Source organism: Musa acuminata, chromosome BXJ1-5, assembly GCF_036884655.1.
Source record: "Musa acuminata AAA Group cultivar baxijiao chromosome BXJ1-5, Cavendish_Baxijiao_AAA, whole genome shotgun sequence".
Classification (NCBI taxonomy): Eukaryota; Viridiplantae; Streptophyta; class Magnoliopsida; order Zingiberales; family Musaceae; genus Musa; species Musa acuminata.
This window is the reverse complement of record NC_088331.1, coordinates 37,243,762-37,262,677: the sequence shown is the minus strand read 5'-3', so window position 1 is coordinate 37,262,677 and position 18,916 is coordinate 37,243,762. Positions and strand designations below refer to the sequence as shown.

Here is an 18,916-nt window from a genome sequence, read left to right as displayed (position 1 = left end):
AATTCAAAAAAATATAATTTTTCTAATCTAATTTAAGAATAACTTATGAAAAGCATTATGTAATTTTGAAATAAATTAAAGAAGTTTTATTTGAGTTGTTTACCTCATTGTCGAATGCTATTAAGGTGTAGTTTGCCACCTTGCCTTTGTTGATTTTCTTCTTGTCTTCAGATGAGCTTAATTCGTCTAAAGTCGCATTCTTCTTCTTTTTAAGTTCATTTTTAATTTTTGATTCTTGTTTTAAAATTTTCATAAGGAGTTCAAGTTCACCATCACTTGAGTTTATGCTCGAGTGGTCTTCAATTATTTTAACTCCAAAATCCTTCCTGGAAGGTTGTTCTCAAATTATTTACGTTCATTGCACATTATTTCATAGGTCATCAAAGACCCTATAAGTGTTGAATCTCGTGTTTTGATAATAAAACCACTTGATATGTGTTTATGATTTAATCTGCATTTTGAGTGACGCAGGATGCTTCAATCAAGATGAGACAATTAAAGCAGAAAAATCTTGTTGTGTAGGAGAAACATGTCAGAAGATTGGACGTCGGGCTGGTGGATCGGTCGACGTATCGACAGAAGGCTTCGAGCCATGGACTCGGGCATTGGGCCAAGAAGAGCGGGTATTGTGCCAAGGATATCAGAGTTGCGGAGTGAACTGGCCGATTGGGCAATAGGCCGCAGGAGAGAACGATGCGCCGAAGAATCGGACGAAGCGTCGAGGGACCAATGACATACCGGACAACTTGGTTAATTGCTTAGGAGTAATTGTCTCAATCGAAGTTTTGTTTTACATGTGCAAGATTAACTATGATAGCTTGAAGACATAAAGCAAATCTACCGTAGTCAAGTTCGATGGGTGTTCGAGAGTCCGAAGATTCGTCGGAGATGCTACCGGAACCAACCGAGAAGAAATCGGGGGCTTGTCGAAGTTTTCTAAAGTCCACTGAAGAGATCGTCAAAGGTTCGTGGAGATCACCAAGAAGGCTCGGCTACTCGCAAAACTCGCCACAAGATCGAGAGCCTATTGGGAGTCCGCCGGAAGAAATCTGAGGGTGTATCGGAAGTCCATCGGAAGATCACCGGAAAGCTCGTCGGAAGGAGACTCGACGTTTGCCGGTTGAAAGCTTGCTTAGAACTATGTTTTCAGTTGCATAGTTTGCATGTAATTAGGGTTAGGATTAAGGGATAATCCTATATCCTGGTTAGTGGTCAATTGGGCCCGAATATGACTTGGTTTGGGCCAAATTTAAAGCCCAACCAATGACCGGTAAAGGTCGAGCGGTGGTACTGTCGGACTGGGCGGTGGCACCGCCAGTACACTATTAGTGTCAGACACTAATAGGCAGTGGCACTACCACTGACAAGCGGTGGCACCGCCAACATTGAGAACCCAAGATAATTCAAAATTTGGAGCCCAAATTTAAATCCTCTTAGGGTCTATAAATACCCCTCAATTCTCAGCTGAGAACACAACCTTTGAGAAGTTAGAGATTGAGATAAAGCCTTAGCAAAGTCTTTAGCAAGTCTTGTTTTCAATTGCTTGAGTGTTCACCTCCTTCTTTCTCGTTGAAAATTTGTAAGAGTGTGAACCACTGTAAAAGGTTGTAAGAGTGGTATTTGTCCTTCCCCTTTAAAGTGATTTGCTAGTGGAAGTTGGGAGCCTCTTCGAAGAAGGCTTCGCAAGTGGATGTAGGTCATTTTGACCGAACCACTTTTAATTGGCATGTTCCTTGAATGTGTGAGTTCTTACTTTCCTAAAATTGTTATTTACACTACTGCTAGCTTTCGATTTTCATCTACTCAAGTTACTATCGAAACGAAATCTCCTTGTATTTATAAATTCATTTTTAAACTTACAAGTTTTAAGCCACTGCACTAATTCACCGCCCCCCCCCCCCCTCTTAGTGCCGCTCCGATCCTAACAATTGTTATCAGAGCCATGGTTTTCTACTTTGGTTTAACACCCAAATAAAAATGACTCTTTATGGCTTTCAGAAGGGTCACTCTCTCATCCGTCCTCCCTTTTTCAATGGGACAGACTACATTTATTGAAAAACTCGAATGAGAGTTTTCTTACTTTCGTTGAATCTCAAGCTTTGAAATATTATCGAAAATGGATTTCAAATATCTTCTCTTCTGATGAGCAGATGGGATGAATCGGAGAAGAAAGTTTTTGCTTTAAACGCAAAGGCTATGAATGTCTTATATTGTGCACTTGACAAAAATGAATTTAATCACATTTCGATTTGTAATTTGGCTTTTGATATTTGTAGAACTCTTGAGGTCACTCATGAAGGCACTAGCCGAGTGAAAGAGTCCAAAATCAATATTCTTGTGCACTCTTACGAACTTTTCCAAATGAAACCAAGTGAGTCCATCGGAGATATGTACACTTGTTTCATGGTTGTCATCAATGGACTTAAAACTCTTAGTAAAAGTTTTTCTAACTTTGAACTAGTAACTAAAATCTAAAGATCCCTTCCAATAAGTTGGGATCCAAAAGTTACGGTTATTCAAGAGGCCAAAGACCTTTAAGACATTTCCTCTCGAAGAACTAATTGGGTCTTTAATGACCTACGAAATGAACAATATGACAAAAAGGAAACTCGAGAACAACCTTCCAAAAGACAGGAAGGATCTGGGACATAGAACACATGAAGACCACTCGAGCATAAGCTAAGTGATGGTGAACTTAAACTACAAATGAAACAAAAATTAAAAAGCAAAAAGAACAGAACTACTTGCTTTGAACGCAAGAAGAAGAACACAAATTGGGATGAATCGAGCTCCTCCGAAGATGAGGAGAAAATCAAGAAAGGCGGGGTGACAAACTATGCCTTAACCACTTTCAATGATGAGGTAATCGAAATCCCCCTAATTTATTTCGAAATTACATAATACTTTTCATGAGTTATTTTTAATTTAGTTTAGGATTAATTTTCTTAAAAATTACATATTTAATAATTTAATGTTTAAAAATGAAAATGTAATAAAATGTTAAATATAAATCTTATGTATGTGCTTGAGAAGTAAGAATGTGTATTTTGATGATTTACGATTTTGATTGAAACCATGCTTGATGTCTTAATGAAAATATTGGGAAGTTTAATATCATGCTTAATAATGATGCATGGCTTTTGAGTGGAAGGCTTGATGATCTTTTTTTTTGAACCTTGTCTTTGGTTATCAAACATGATGTATGATTTTGACTTAAAAACAAAATTTGTGCATACTAATATAAAGTCAATCATATAAATTAAAACTAAAGAAGTTTTAGTTATCTATAAGAATCATTCAAAATTATGCTCAATGAAACCAATGCAAAATGATGGAATGAAAATATTAAAATTTTGATACTATGATTTGATGATTTTATGCATGAGATTGTGAAGTTATACATAATAATTTTTGTGGTTTATTGATCTTGATGGTTTTTATGACAAAATTCATTTTTCGATACTAAATGTTGATGCACATATTTATCTAGCATAAATGAAATAAATGACATGAATTTAAATAACTAGAAAGAGAAAAGCATTGTTCTTGAAAATTGTTTTTCTCTATCTTATTGATTTATACGAATCTCTTGAAAATGATTTTGGTTTGATGATTTGAATTTGAAATGAGTTATATCAAAATCATGATATTGATTTGACAAATTGAATGAGTTGAAAATGAATGATGATTTTTCTCTTGAATATAACTTGTAATATTTTTTTTATAAATTATCATCTTGATTTCTCGATACATGAAATTTTTTCATGAATCAAAATTCTTTCATGATGTGATTTTTCTTGGTATTCACTAAAAATGATTTATTCAAATTAACCCATGCTACTCGACATCTTGATAATTATGACTTGAATTTTATTATGTAAAATTTCTTGCATTCATGAAATGTATATTTCATCACCAAAATTCTCTTGATATTTTGAATAATGTATGAAATACAAATGAGAAGTTAATGATCATGCATGATAGGATGTAATGAACTTTAAAATTTAGATACCATCATTTGAAAAGCTATGATCATGTTTCCAAAATGATGTATCATGAATACTTGAATATCATATATAATATGCTCATAATGTTGATTGAGTTATTTGTATCATGCATGAAAAATGAAAGATATAGTTTTGAAATTGTGCATGTTCGAATTTGAAAATATGATGATGCATAATGATGAAATTATGTAATGAAAATATTAAACATTTTGAAATCATGTTTTAGTGTCATACATAATGATCATGCTTAATAAATTTCGAAATTATGCATGATGAATCTTGTGATTTATGGATTATTGATTTTTACCATAATGAAAGTGCCTTATTGATCTTTGTTGTAATAAATCTTACACTTTTGGTTTTAAACATGATACATGTTTTTATTTGGCATAAATGAAACAAAATCATATATTTTGAAACAACCAAAAAGAGGAAAACATTCTTCTTGAAAATTATTTTGCTCTATCTTATTGATTTTGATGAATCCATTTGTATCATCTTTATGAATATCTTGGATTTTGATAATGATTTTGATGATTTAAATTTGAATAAATTTTTATCGAAATTATGATCCTGATCTCTTGAAATTTATAACATGAAATCCTTTATGAATCAAGATTTCTTACTCTTTATTCTCTTACATTTTGAGAAAATTTTCAATATAAATAATTAGAGTTCTTATGTATGAATTGAAATCTTTTTCTTCTATATTTCCTTTTGTGATTTACTAAAAAGAATATCTTTTTTTTTATTCTTGACTTAAAATTTTATTTGAAAATCTCTTATTATTTGATCTCCTAAGATCTCTCTTTGAATATTTAAAGAGGTTCATTTTCTAGATGAATCATGATTTTAATGATTGAATATTTAATATGCATGAATTGAGATCTTGCTCTCCTACTATTTTTTCTATTCACCAAAAAGAAGACTAGTTCTAATAAACTATGATATGCTATATGAATTTTATTACATTCATGAAGTAATGTCTCATCACCAATTTTTGTTTATATTCCTTCATATGATGATATGAATCTATGAAATACTTATGATATGATTTTTTATACAATTCCATGTATTCATGAAATATTTATCTCATCACCCAAATAATTCCTCTTGATACTCCTAATGTTATGAAATGAAATTATGCATGAAAAACAAATGGGAGAAGTTTTGATCATGCATGGTAGGATGCAATTTGATAAATTAATACCATCATGATTTGAAACATTTATGATTTAAAATTATGCATGCAATTGCTTTTTATTGTGATGATATATACATATAATGTGTATCATGAATGCTCTAAATGATGAATGCTTGTTATCATGATCAAAATATTGATAAATGCTATGATTTATTACCAAAATGATGCATCATGTATGATATGCCCATAGTGATTAATTTATTTATATAATGCATGAAGTAAGGATACAAATGTAAAGTTTTAAAGTTGTGCATATTTTAATTTGAAAACATAATGATGCATAAATAAGATTGATACTTACCTTTGTCATGATTTAGAAATTGATGTAAAGGGTTTTCCCTTTTTTTTGACAATGACAAATGGGGAGATAGCTAGCTTGCACAAGACAAGAGAAGTAAAAATTACAAATATACATATCACAAAAAGGGCAAAACTTATTAGTTTGCTTAACTCAAAAGCAAGAAATGCTATCTTGTAATCTCAAGCAAATGTACTATCTTGCAAATCTCAAAGAAGCAATATGTGCCAAGTTACATATTTTGAAAAGAGGCAAAATAGTCCATCTTGCACATCTTTTTGCTAACTTTTTATGTGTAAAAGTTGATAACTTGCATACTATAAATTTGCATACCAAACGTGCAATCTTGCCTATCTCAAGAAGCAAAACATACTAACTTGCACATTTAGCAAACTTGCGTATTTCAAGAAGCAAGGGATGCTTTCTTGAATATCTCAAAACTGCTAGCTTGTATGTTCTAAAAGTGTTGTAAAATTTGCTAGCTTGTATGTTGTAGTAATTACTATCATACTACCTTGCATATCGATGATAATAGCAAAATTGCATGATGATAAAACTAGGAGATTATATTAATTATACAATGTGCTGAACTTGAATATTTCAAAAACTTGCAACTTACACATTGCAATAGGAAGTAAGAATCATGAGCTTACACAAGAAAACTATCTTGCATTTGCTTTCAAAAGTTTTTGCTAGCTTGTATATAGCAAAACTTGCATATCATAAAAATTGCTAGCTTGTAGCCTAAAGAGAAGCAAACAGTTGCTATCTCAAGAAAAGCAAACATGTTAAATTTGTACATCTTTAATTGCTCGATTGCATGATGATAAAATTTTACACTATATTTTTTCATGCAATGTATTGAACTTTATATCTCAAACACATAGAAAGTGACACTTCTCCTTTTTGTTGATGACAAAGGGGGAGAAGTATGATCATGTTATGCATGATGACGCGTTGTAAATATTCATGATGAATATTTGCAATGACTTGAATTCGGCTTGAATTCAAGGTTCTATCAATATGGCATATTGATAGGGGGAGTTTGTTTAAACTCCGGGAGTTAAGGTTAACTCCGTCATCAAGTGGTTGTCATCATCAAAAATGGAGAAATTATTGAATCTCATGTTTTGATGATGAAGCCACTTGATATGTGTTTATGATTTAATCTGCATTTTGAGTGACGCAGGATACTTCGATCAGGATGAGATAATTAAAGCAGAAAAATCATGTTGTGCTGGAGGAACATGTCAGAAGATTGGACGTCGGGCCGGTGGATTAGTCGACGTATCGACATAAGGCTTCAGGCCATGGATTCGGGCATCAAGCCAAGAAGAGCGGGTATTGGACCAAGGATATCAAAGTTGCGGAGTCAACTGGCTGATTGGGCAATAGGCCGCAAGAGAGGACGATGCGCCGAAGAATCAAACGAAGCGTCGAGGGACCAATGACATGCTGAACAACTTGATTAATTGTTTAGGAGTAATTGTCTAGATCAAACTTTTGTTTTACATGTGCAGGATTAACTACGATTGCTTGAAGACATAAAGCAAGTCTACCAGAGTCAAGTTCGATAGGTGTTCGAGAGTCCGAAGATTCATCGGAGATGCTACCGGAACCAACCGAGAAGAAATCGGGGACTTGTCGAAGTTGTCGGAAATCCGCTAAAGAGATCGTCGGAGATTCACGGAGATCACCGAGAAGGCTCAGCTACTTGCTAAACTCACCACAAGATCGGGAGCTTGCTAGAAGTCCGTCGGAAGAAATCCGAGGGTGTATCAGAAGTCTATCGGAAGATCATTGGAAAGCTCACCGGAAGGAGACTCGATGTTTGTTGGTTGAAAGCTTGCTTAGGACTATGTTTTTAGTTGCATAGTTTGCATGTAATTAGGGTTAGTATTAAGGGATAATCCTATATCCTGGTTAGGGGCCAATTGGGCTCGAATATGACTTGGTTTGGGCCGAATTTGAAGCCCATGATCGATAAAGGTCGGGCGATGGTACCGTCGGACTGGGCGGTGGCACCGCCTAGCACTCGAGAGGTCCGGCGGTGGCACCGCCAGACTGAGCGATGGCACCGTTAGTATACTATCAGTGTCAGACACTGACAAGCGGTGACACCGTCGCTAACAGGCGGTGGCACTGTCAGCATCGGGAATTCAAGAGAATTCAAAATTTGGAGCCCAAATTTGAATCCTCTTAGGGTCTATAAATATCCCTCAATTCTCAACTGAGAACACAACCTTTGAGAAGTTAGAGATTGAGATAAAGTCTTAGCAAAGTCTTTAGCAAGTCTTGTTTTCAATTGCTTAAGTGTTTACCTCCTTCTTTCTCGTTGAAAATTTGTAGGAGTATGAACCACTGTAAAAGGTTATAAGAGGGGTATTTGTCCTTCCCCTTCAAAGTGATTTGCTAGTGGAAGTTGGGAGCCTCTTCGAAGAAGGCTTCGCAAGTCGATGTAGGTCATTTTGACCGAACCACTTTAAATTAGTGTGTTCCTTGAATGTGTGAGTTCTTACTTTCCTGAAATTGTTATTTACACTTCTGCTAACTTTCGGTTTTCATCTACTTAAGTTACTATTGAAACGAAATCTCCTCGTATTTACGAATTCGTTTTTAAACTTATAAGTTTTAATCCGTTGTACTAGTTCACCCCCCCCCCCAGTGCCGCACCGATCCTAACAATAAGTTCTTCAATTAGAAAATGGTTCAAGTTCTTTTATTCTTGTACTACTATTATTTTCGAATCCTAATTTTTAGAAAGTGATTGTAAAATCTTGTTAACAAGTTCAAAATCTAAAAAACTTCTACATGTCTCCAATGGTTTCGCTTGGTTTCATATGAAATAGTTCAAAATTATATATTAAAAGATTGACTTTAGAATCTTTTACTCTACTCATACTTTCGTGTATAATTTTGAGAGTGTTCTATATTTTGAAAATCGTTTCACATGTAGAAACCCGATTAAACTCAGTTTCATCCAAAGCGCAAAATAGAGCATTCATAGCTCTAGCATTTAAGGAAAAAGTCTTCTTCTCCAAATCATTCCAATGGTTCATTGGAAGAGAAGACCTTCGAAAACCGTTTTTGATAATATTTCATAAATTCAAATCCAACGAAAGCAAGAAAACTCTCATTCGAGTTTTCTAATATGTGTAGTCCGTCCCATTGAATAAGGGAGGAGAATGAATGAGATAGTGACCATCTTCAAAGTCGAAAAAAGCTATTTCTCTTGGGTGTTAAACCAAATGAGAAATATGAGGCTTTGATACCAATTGTTAGGAAAATAGTCGCACTAAGAGGGGGAGGGGGTGAATTAGTGCAACGGTAAAAATTACATCGGTTCAAAACTTCGTTGTGATTAAATATGTTTCTGATTAAAAATCATTTCGTAAAGGTATTAAATTTGAAAGCATACGGAAGAGTGTAGCGGATGTAAAGTAAGTAAAGTGGTTTGCAGTAAAGTAAATTGCACAAGAGAAACACAAACCAGATTTTTATAGTGGTTCGGTCATTGTGACCTACATCCACTTCGCCAATTCCTCTTCCGCCGAGGCCATCGGTATCCACTATCGGTCTTCTTTCAATGGGTGAAGACCAACTACCCTTTTACACCTCTCTTCTCCTTTTCACAGGTTTAGGAGATAACCTTTTACAATCCTCTTTTACAAGGTATCCCTCTCACACCTCCCTTAGAACTCTCTCTAAGCTTTGGGAGGAGGAAACTCAACTTTCTAAGGCTTACAACTTTAGAATCATATGATTTTTCTCAATATTTCTTGCTTCTCCATGTAGGAATAGCTGGGGTATTTATAGGCCCCAAATGGATTTTAATTTGGAGCCCAAAATTCAAACCCCTGAAATTTCAAGGTACGTGTGGTACCACCGTCTGCACTAGGTGGTACCACCACCCAGACTAGTGGTACCACCGCTTAACACAGTCTCGGAGACTATGCCATAATGGTTTCACCTGTTTGGTCATTGTTTGGGCCTTTCTCTTGGCCCAACTGTCCCCTAATTGGGTTAGCCTAATTCTAATCCCTATTATGTGCTAATTATAAATTTTAAGACATTTACTAAGCTAAACAAAGCCCGTAAGTCTAGATTTCTTCCGACGAGCTTCTAGCGATCTTCCGGCGAACTTCCGACAATCTCTCGGATGTCACTGGTCCATCGACGCTTCGTCCGATTCTTCGACGCATCATCCTCTCTTGCGACCTATTGCCCAATTGGTTAGTTGACCTCCGTAACTCCGATATCCTTAGCGTAATTTCTGCTCTTTTTAGCCTGATGCCCGAATCCATGGCCCGAAGCATTCTGTCGATATGTCATCCGATCCTCCGGCTAGAAATCCAATCTTCTGACATGTTCCATCGGCCCAACATGATTATTTCTGCTTTAATTGTTTCATCCTGATCGATGCATCCTACGTCACTCAAAACACATATCAATTCATAAACACTTATCAATTGGTTTCATCATTAAAATATGAGATTCAACAGGACTTATCATATATACAGTATATGCATTAGCCGGCTACTCTAACCCACAAACATATTATAGTTTTGATTGATATCGGTAGTATTAACAATTTTATGGATAATAAGGTTGCCGACCGATAAGCTTACCACGTTGAAGACTGTAACAAATTCAAAGTAAAGGTCATCGATGGTCAAATTTTAATATGTGATAGTAAGTTCACAAAGATTAAACTGACTTTACAGGGCCAAGAGTTGCTTGTGGACTTCTTTTTGCTACCCTTGGAAGACTTCAAAGTGGTGCTTAGAATTGAATGGCTATTAACCTTGGGTGATGTTTCGTGGAATTTTTCTAAACTAATCATGAAGTTTTTTATTGATGGAAAGCAAGTGATCCTAAAGGGAAGATGTAAAAATAATGTCACAACTGCCACTAGCCATCAAATGGAGAGGGTTTTTTAAAAGACTACAACACCAAAAGGCCAACCTATTGCTTACACTATCAAGAAGTGGAGACTGTACTTACTCGATCAACAGTTGTGATGCACCACAAATATCCTGTGATTAAAGTGTTGAAAGAGAAACTCCCCGAGTTTGATGTTGCTTAACCTTGAGGACAAGGTTGATTTGAAAAGGGAGGAATTATTATGACCTTTTTATTTTCTAAGCTTTTGAATAATATTTATTGAGTCTATTTAGTTCAATTAGAGTCTGGTAGAGATTTATTTAATATTTATTTATTATTAAGAGTCCAAGTCCTTATGGACTCTAGGTGGAACTCTATAAATAATGATATAACCGTTTCTTTTTTTGTAGACAATGAAATATTATTTAATCTTTTGACAAACCCTAGGAGGTCGATCCCCTTGAATTGATTATCCCCTCTTCTCCCCTTTCTTTCATGATAAAACCCTAGGGTCTTATCAGTTAAGTTGTAATGATGGAAAGATTCTTTCTTACCTTTGATCTTTTCTTGTTATTATTGGTAGTCTCATCTAGTAAACAATTACAAGACCATATATACTAAACAATTACAAGACCATATATTGTAGTTGGTTTTGTATACCACATCTTGATACAGCAAAAATAATTTTAATATATATGAATTCTACACTTGAATTGGATCCTGATCTAGGAGGTGATATGGATAATAGTAGATATACTTCTAGCTAGGTCATTTTATATGGTTCTACTTGCATATTATGGTATACAGTAAGAAACAATAATCGATCTCTCCTTTTATAATCGAAGCAGAATACAATGCTTGCTCACTTGCTACTGAAGAATGTGTATAGTTAAGGCATCTAATCAAGGACATATGATAATTAAAGTACCTTAAAATTAGCTACAAATCCAATTTGTCAAACCAAACATATTAAAATTGAACATCATTTTATCTAGGAAATGGTGCTTCAAGGAGTTATTAAGGTCATGGAGATCAAAATTAAAGATAATGTAATAGATATTTTTACCAAATCTCTTTTTAAAGGATAATTTAAAGATTTTCTAAGCAAGATGACACTTATCTCCAAATATATAATTTAAGGGAGAGTGTTAAGAAATTAAAGTATATTTTGAAAGATAACAAATTAATATCTTACCTTTTAAATAAGATTCGATAGGATTGTAGGGATAATGAATTCTTAGTTTAAAAAGTTAAAATATATTTTGAAACATGTCAAATTGATGTTTTACCTTTTAAATAAGAATAAATAGAATTATAGAGATTAGAGATTCTTATATTTTATATTTATAAATATGTGGTATTTACATGTGTAGATCCATCCAAGCCTCAAGTATTCAAGTCTATAGGATTGAAGTCCAAGAGTGTAAGTGTTTTTTTTTTAATTTAATATAATTTTTGTTCATTTTGATTTTTTTTAAATTTGGTTTAATCTTGGATAGTAATAACTTGTTATTACTAGTTGAGAAAGGATTAAATTTACATGTGATCCTTTATTTTTTTTTCACAAGATCGTTATCTAATATTGCAATAACTAATAGGTTCTTAATCCTAAATTGTGTGACATGGATCGTCACATGGTGTATTGAGCTTGCTGTGTTCTCTTTCGATTCCATATTGAGCTAAAAGTTGTCCTTCAAGTAGGTGTAGAGTACAGTACCTACTCATTTGGAGGCTAGTTGGTTTGCAGTGGAGGATCGATCACAGGACGCAGAAGAATCCTCAGGAGCAGGGAATATATGCCTTCGATCTCAGAAACTTTGGACTCACATGTGAGTTGTTCTGCCTCTTCTTCAACCTCTTGCATCTTACTGCCTTCAGCTGCTCGCAGTAGATTCGATTCTTTTCTGTAAAGTAAGATTATGTTATAAGCTCGGAGTACGTGCATGCCATGGCAGAATGCAGCAACGTAAACTAGAAACACACACAAGAGAGAGAACCATTTGCTGATGAATCCACGATCCAATGGCTGGTTAGGGTTTATAGGAAGCGTAGAAGGCATAGGACATCGGACTCCATGATGTTGGGAAGCGTGCCTGTTCATGTCGAGCTGCGTCGAGCATGCTTCATCCTTGTTTGAAGCTCCCTTCGCTTCCCTGTGTGGATTGCTTGCGAAGCGAGGCTTACTTGCCTTGTTTGCTTGCACCTGCAATCTGTGTTTGCTGCATGTGGAAATCGATGAGCAGAAGCCGGGAAAGAACTCCCCTGCTGGTTGCTGATGAGGGTAAGGGAAGGAGGAGGCATTGAATGAAGAGAGAGAGAGAGAGAGAGAGAGCGCGCGATAGATGTTGTTGTTGATGATATCAGTCCCACCGATTGATTTGAAAGGCCATGCTGCTAACAGCTAAGATGTAAGAGAAGAGAATCCTCGATGAACGCATTAGTAATATGAGTCGATGATGCTGAGGTGAAGAAACCGTGATACGATTCACAAGAGTGATAGCATTTATGTGCATGCATGATTATTTATTCCTTGCTGTTTGCAGGTGTGGCCTACTAAATCTCCACAGGTCCTGCCATGGTCTTTTTCTCACATCTTTGAAGTCGCACAAAAGCTCGGGAAGCAAGAAAGAGGGTGAAGCTTCCCTCTATAAATACATCCTCTCCCCAACCTCTTCTTGCTTCAAAGCAATCTTATTTTTCCTTGTCGTCTTACTTTGTCCTCTCCCCCTTCCTCTCTTCTTCCCTTTGAAACAGAGTAGGGCAATACAGAGGAAGGAACGGAGGGTGGAGACGTCCAATCAAGATCCAGAAATCTGTTGCGTTATTCCAAGAATCGATTCAAGAATCTAAACTACTTTCCGTCTTTTTGTTGGTGTAAGCAAGAAAGCGATAAGAAAGGAAGCTTTTTTGTTGGAGGTGAGGGGAGGAGGGAACAGGGGAAGAACAGGGGAGGGGGAGATATGAAGGAGGTGTGGACCTCCCTGGCCTCGATCATGGGCGTGTTCGCCTTTTTCCAGAGCATTCTCCACGCGGTATTCCCGCCGGAACTGTGGTTCGCGGCGGCGAAGCTGTTCCACCGCCTGTTCCGCTGCTTCTCCACGTACTGCTACTTCGACATCACGGAGACGGACGGCGTGAACACCAATGAGCTGTACCACGCGGTGCAGCTGTACCTCAGCCGGTCGGCCTCTATGGCGTCCTCCCGGCTGAGCCTCTCCCGCAGCCTCAACTCCTCCGCCTTCACCTTCGGCCTCGCCAACAACGACCGCCTCGTGGACAGCTTCCGCGGCGCCAGCGCCACCTGGGAGCACGCCGTCACGCAGCGCCAGTCGCAGACCTTCTCCTGGAGACCGCTTCCTGAGGAGAAGCGCAGCTTCACCCTCCGGATCAAGAAGAAGGACAAGCCCCTCCTCCTCCCGGCGTACCTCGACCACATCATGGAGACCGCCACCGAACTCCGCCGCCGGAACCAGGACCGGCTGCTGTACACCAATTCCCGCGGCGGCTCCATGGAGTCCCGCGGCTTCCCGTGGGAGTCAGTCCCCTTCAAGCATCCAAGCACCTTCGACACCCTCGCCATGGATCCCGCGAGGAAGGAGCTCATCATGGCCGACCTCAACGACTTCGCTCAAGGGAAGGCCTTCTACGAGAAGACCGGCCGGGCATGGAAGCGCGGATACCTGCTCTACGGCCCGCCCGGCACTGGCAAGTCCAGCATGATCGCTGCCATGGCCAATTACCTCGGCTATGACGTCTACGACCTCGAGCTCACTGAGGTGCACACCAACTCCGAGCTCCGAAAGCTCCTGATGAAGACCACCTCCAAGTCGATCATCGTCATCGAAGACATCGACTGCTCCGTCAATCTCACCAACAGGAGCTCCAAGAAGCCGGTCCCGTCGTGTGAGCCGCCATCGGACTTGAGACCCACCGGCGGGACGGAGGACGGCGGCGGCGCCGCCAGGACAATAACCCTGTCGGGGCTGCTCAACTTCACCGACGGGCTGTGGTCGTGCTGCGGCAGCGAGCGGATCTTCGTGTTCACCACCAACCACATCGAGAAGCTCGACCCGGCGCTGGTGCGGTCGGGGAGGATGGACATGCACGTGTTCATGAGCTACTGCTCGTTCCAGGCGCTGAAGATCCTCATGAAGAACTACCTAGGATGGGAAGACGGCGAGCAGAACGACGAACTGATGTGGGAGTTGGCGGAGGTGGTGGACGAGGCCGAGATAACTCCGGCGGATGTCAGTGAGATCCTGATAAAGAACCGGAGGCGGGTGAGGCGCGAGGCGGCGGCGGAGCTGCTGGAGGCTCTGAAGGCCCGCGTCGAGCGGAGGAAGAAGGAGAGGAAGAGGAGTTTGAGCGAGCAGGTGGTGGAGGAGGAGGAAGAGCAGGAGAAGAGGGCATTGGAGAGCCCCAAGGAGAGTACTGGACAATTGATGCACAGTTGCAATGCAAAAGAAGACAAGGGGGCAGAAGAAGATTGATGGAGTCCATTAATCTCAACATGTGATCCATGGTTCACATCTTGCTCTCCAATTGCCATGTAAAAGAAGACAAGGAGGAAGAAGAGGAGGGGGATTGATGAGCTACTTTGATCTCCCAACATGTTATCCATGCTTACTACTACTACTACGACTACTGTGCTTCACATCTTGCTATATATCCAATGGCCAAAGCTACTACTGCCACATGCATCAGTCTTCCTTTCTTTTGTTCTCGATGAGCTTTTGAGGAACAGTAGTTCCTTGGATCCTCCTTGCTCCGGGGATTAAAGATTGGGCACACAGTCCCATGGATCATGAGGAGGGATTCCTGTTGCTCTTCTCCATGCTGCTGCTCCATGCACTTAAATTGCCGGTAAACAAGATAACGTTGACACATGTCAGATATTTGAATGTATTGATATAAATCAATTCATGTTTGAATGTGTTATTGTATTTGAAAGAAGAAAAAGTATCCATTAGTTTCTTACCTATGTAATTCTTTGTCTTACAATATAATAGTAAGTCATAAGTCTTAATTATTTAAAATCAGGTATATAGATTTTTTATCGTGGTAATAAGTTATATGTTTAATTAAATTTAGAATATTTAAATTTTTATTTATAGTTTTCGTTAAGCTTCCTTTTGTCTCTCTTCTTATCATCAATATTAATTATTTTATTTTTTTTAATTAACACATCCATAGGTCTTCCAAACACGTATCTTTGCCCTCTTAAATAAGTCTCTTTCATCTTATCCTAAATCGAAACGATATTTAGTTATTCATGAATATTTTTTTTTTCTGTATTTCATAATAACTCCACATATTCAGCTCAATATTCTTATCTCATTAACATATTTTTAATATATTATTAAAAAAGTTTACCTTACCTTATAATGCATTCTTAAATTAAAAAAATTGGAAGTAAATGGTAAATTAGAAGTTTGATCAAGTAAGAATCTTTGCAATTTATTTCATATAAATCCTATAAAACGTTAGAAGAAAACAAAGAATGATATAAAAGAAAGATCAAAAGTAAAAGAAAAATAAAAAGGAGAGAAGACTCGTATCGATGTGTAATGTTGATGGTAACAACAAGCCGTAATGTCTTAATTATTTGATATTGACTTTTATATTACTTGTAAGATCGAAAAGATTAAATTGACTTCAAAAGTAATGAGATCACTAAAAAAAAAGAAAGAAAAAGTTTGATGATAACGATATATCATAATGTCTTAATTATGCAATTATATGTAAGATTGAAAGGATTAAATTGATTTGAGAGTAATGAGATGACCCCCAAAAAAAAAAAGGAAAACAAAGAGGAATGAGATAGTTGTCTTACATGTAAGATCGAAAAGATTAAATTGATTTCAAGAGGAATGAGATCACGAAAGAAAACAAAGAAACAAAATAGCTCATGAAAGCCGAGCATGAAAACAGCCACAGTCTTGTTTGGCACAAAGTGCAGCATGGCATGGCATGGACACGCCACATGTGGTCGTCTCAGGCTAACAAAGCTTGCCGACATACTCCAAAGTCCAACGTTGCCCGTCTATGAGCTCCTTTGAGTACAATGTAAAGAATTATCTAAATGATGTAAAAGAACACAGAGAAAGCGAGAGGAGGGGACAACAAGATTTAGGATGCTGCTTCTTCTTTTTTTGCCTAATATGATGATGTTGCTAGACTCACATATTAACGGATTTTTTTCTTGCTTATTCTCAAACTGAAATATTCAAGCCTCAAATTTTATAAATATTTTAATATGATTAATATTTCAAAGTAATTATGACTCTTCGGGTAGAGCTTTGATCAATCAGATCTATCATGTAAGCATAAAGTAGAGAAGAAAATTTCAACAAGTAATTAACACGAGGAGGTATGATTCAAAATATGAAACTTTAATTTTTAGTTTTGTCGTTGAATCTCCTTTTGGTGAGTTACTACTGGAAGGAAGCATCCAGGAAGTAAGTGCGGTGGACTCGACTAAATGATATTATATTTTGATACTTATATTCATCTCAACACTATACAAATATTAAGAAAAAAATAATTTATTACAATTCGATTCTTGGGATCTATCCATATGGTAAGTATGTCCTTTGGGTTTGGATAAATTCTACACAAGAGATGAGACCATATATTGTGTGCATATTAAATTCTTTACACTTGGCAAGTTTGAGACAAAGGAGACGTGTTCATGTTCCACCATGAGAAGTGTCGGTTGTTGGATAGCTTTCGATATATGTAATCCAGTGAGGCATTCGTTGTACGAGTTCTCATTTGTATCGTTTTCTTCTTTCTTTTTCTTTCTCTCTCTCTCTCTCTCTTTTTCCACCTCACTTGCTAAAGTCTAAAAAACTTCATCTCACAAATTTTTAATATAAGTGTACTCACTTGCATTAAATTTAGGATTTAAAACTTTATTCGATGAATTTTAAATGTGTTAACTAATTTGGTTGATAAATCTATCTTTACCATTTATTCTTTTGAAACAACAACAAAAATTTATCATAGTGTGTAACTCTTAAGAGTAAGAGATAATAATGATAATGATTATGTGATGTTAATTGTTGATAATTAGCTAATGGTGGTCTTGCATTAAAATATAAAAAATATAATTTCGTTTGACATTATATATATATATATGACAAATTTTAGAATTATAATTATTTCTTCAAATCTTTTTAATCTATAATATTTTTCTTAAGATCCTTATCGACAATATTTTCTACATCATTTTTATCTTTACTTTTTTAGTATATTAAATTCTAAATATATTATTATTAATCTTTTCAATTTTTTTTCTTATTCACTTAGTCTCTTGTAAGAAAATAATATTTATCCTTCTTTTAATTATTTTATCTATCAATTCTAATCTTTTTTTAAAGGTATTCTTATATTCTAAAATAGTAACTTTTTTCGTGGACAAACTTTTTAACTCATATTGATCCAAAACAATGAGAGAACTCTTACTTATATGACATCACATCTAGGCATCGATGTGATAGATCATTTTCAGATAATCTAATGTTTGCATTTCAGGATACCTAAGTGGTGAAGGTGTTTTACGTTATCTTCGATAATGATTTAGCTCTATATTAAAATTGATTAACATCTATATTCATAAGATCTAATATAATCTACATAACACAATCCTTTACTTTTTTCATTGGAACTTGGGATTAACATTGATAATGCTAATTTTTGTTAGTTATTACTTAATTATTTGTTAAAATTTTCAATTGACATTATTAAACTTTAAGTCCTTGTTATGCTGATAAAAAAATCTATAATTTACGCTTGTCATACTAGAAATAATTAACCTTTTTTTTTTTTTGGATGGATGCCCAAGGTCTGAATATTTGAAGTATTTCATATACTACAGTAAAATTTGTAAGTACAAATATATTATTTTCAACTATTATTTTCTTATCATTAAAAATAAAAAAGGAGCAATATAGTCATCATATCTTCCAAAGCCCAATTAAGATTATGCATTTGAGGCACTTCAAACTATTTCGTTCCACTTTCTTTGAACTTCCTTTACTACCAGGGATGAACTCTTCTTAATAAAAGTATTATATAAAAAATTATCAGGCAAATGAGAATGCTAATGTGGTAAGAGAAGAGCTAAAGAAAGTCCTAACAATATTTTTACTAATAATTATAAATAAAAAATTAAATATACTTAATTTAATTAATTAATTTTTTTTGTCACATAGCTTAGTGACCATAAAAGATTCATTTAGTTGGTTGCGGATAATTGGGACATAACAACTTTACTATTGTTGCATTAGTTTAAACTAAATAATATTTAATTAACCTTATTCGTTATAGATATTAATAAAAGTGATTTATATGGAGGATCTTGATATACAAAGTATACCTTTACTATATTTAAATTTATAAGCATAAATATCTTATTTTCTAACTTTTACAATGACAAACATATAAAAACTCGTTATTATTATTTTTTTATAATTTTGATCCATATCAATGTATCATAATATCTTGCTCGGTACGGTACGT

The 18,916-nt window shown here is 36.0% G+C and overlaps 1 protein-coding gene across 1 annotated transcript; it reads left to right on the top strand.

Moving 5' to 3' along the window:
* The first annotated feature begins 12,916 nt into the window (after positions 1 to 12,916).
* Positions 12,917 to 15,087, top strand: LOC135674163 (AAA-ATPase At4g25835-like). Its single transcript, XM_065183706.1, has one exon. It carries the CDS (start codon positions 13,354 to 13,356, stop codon positions 14,881 to 14,883), a length of 1,530 nt encoding a protein of 509 aa, XP_065039778.1. The 5' UTR covers positions 12,917 to 13,353; the 3' UTR covers positions 14,884 to 15,087.
* The last annotated feature ends 3,829 nt before the right edge of the window (positions 15,088 to 18,916 follow it).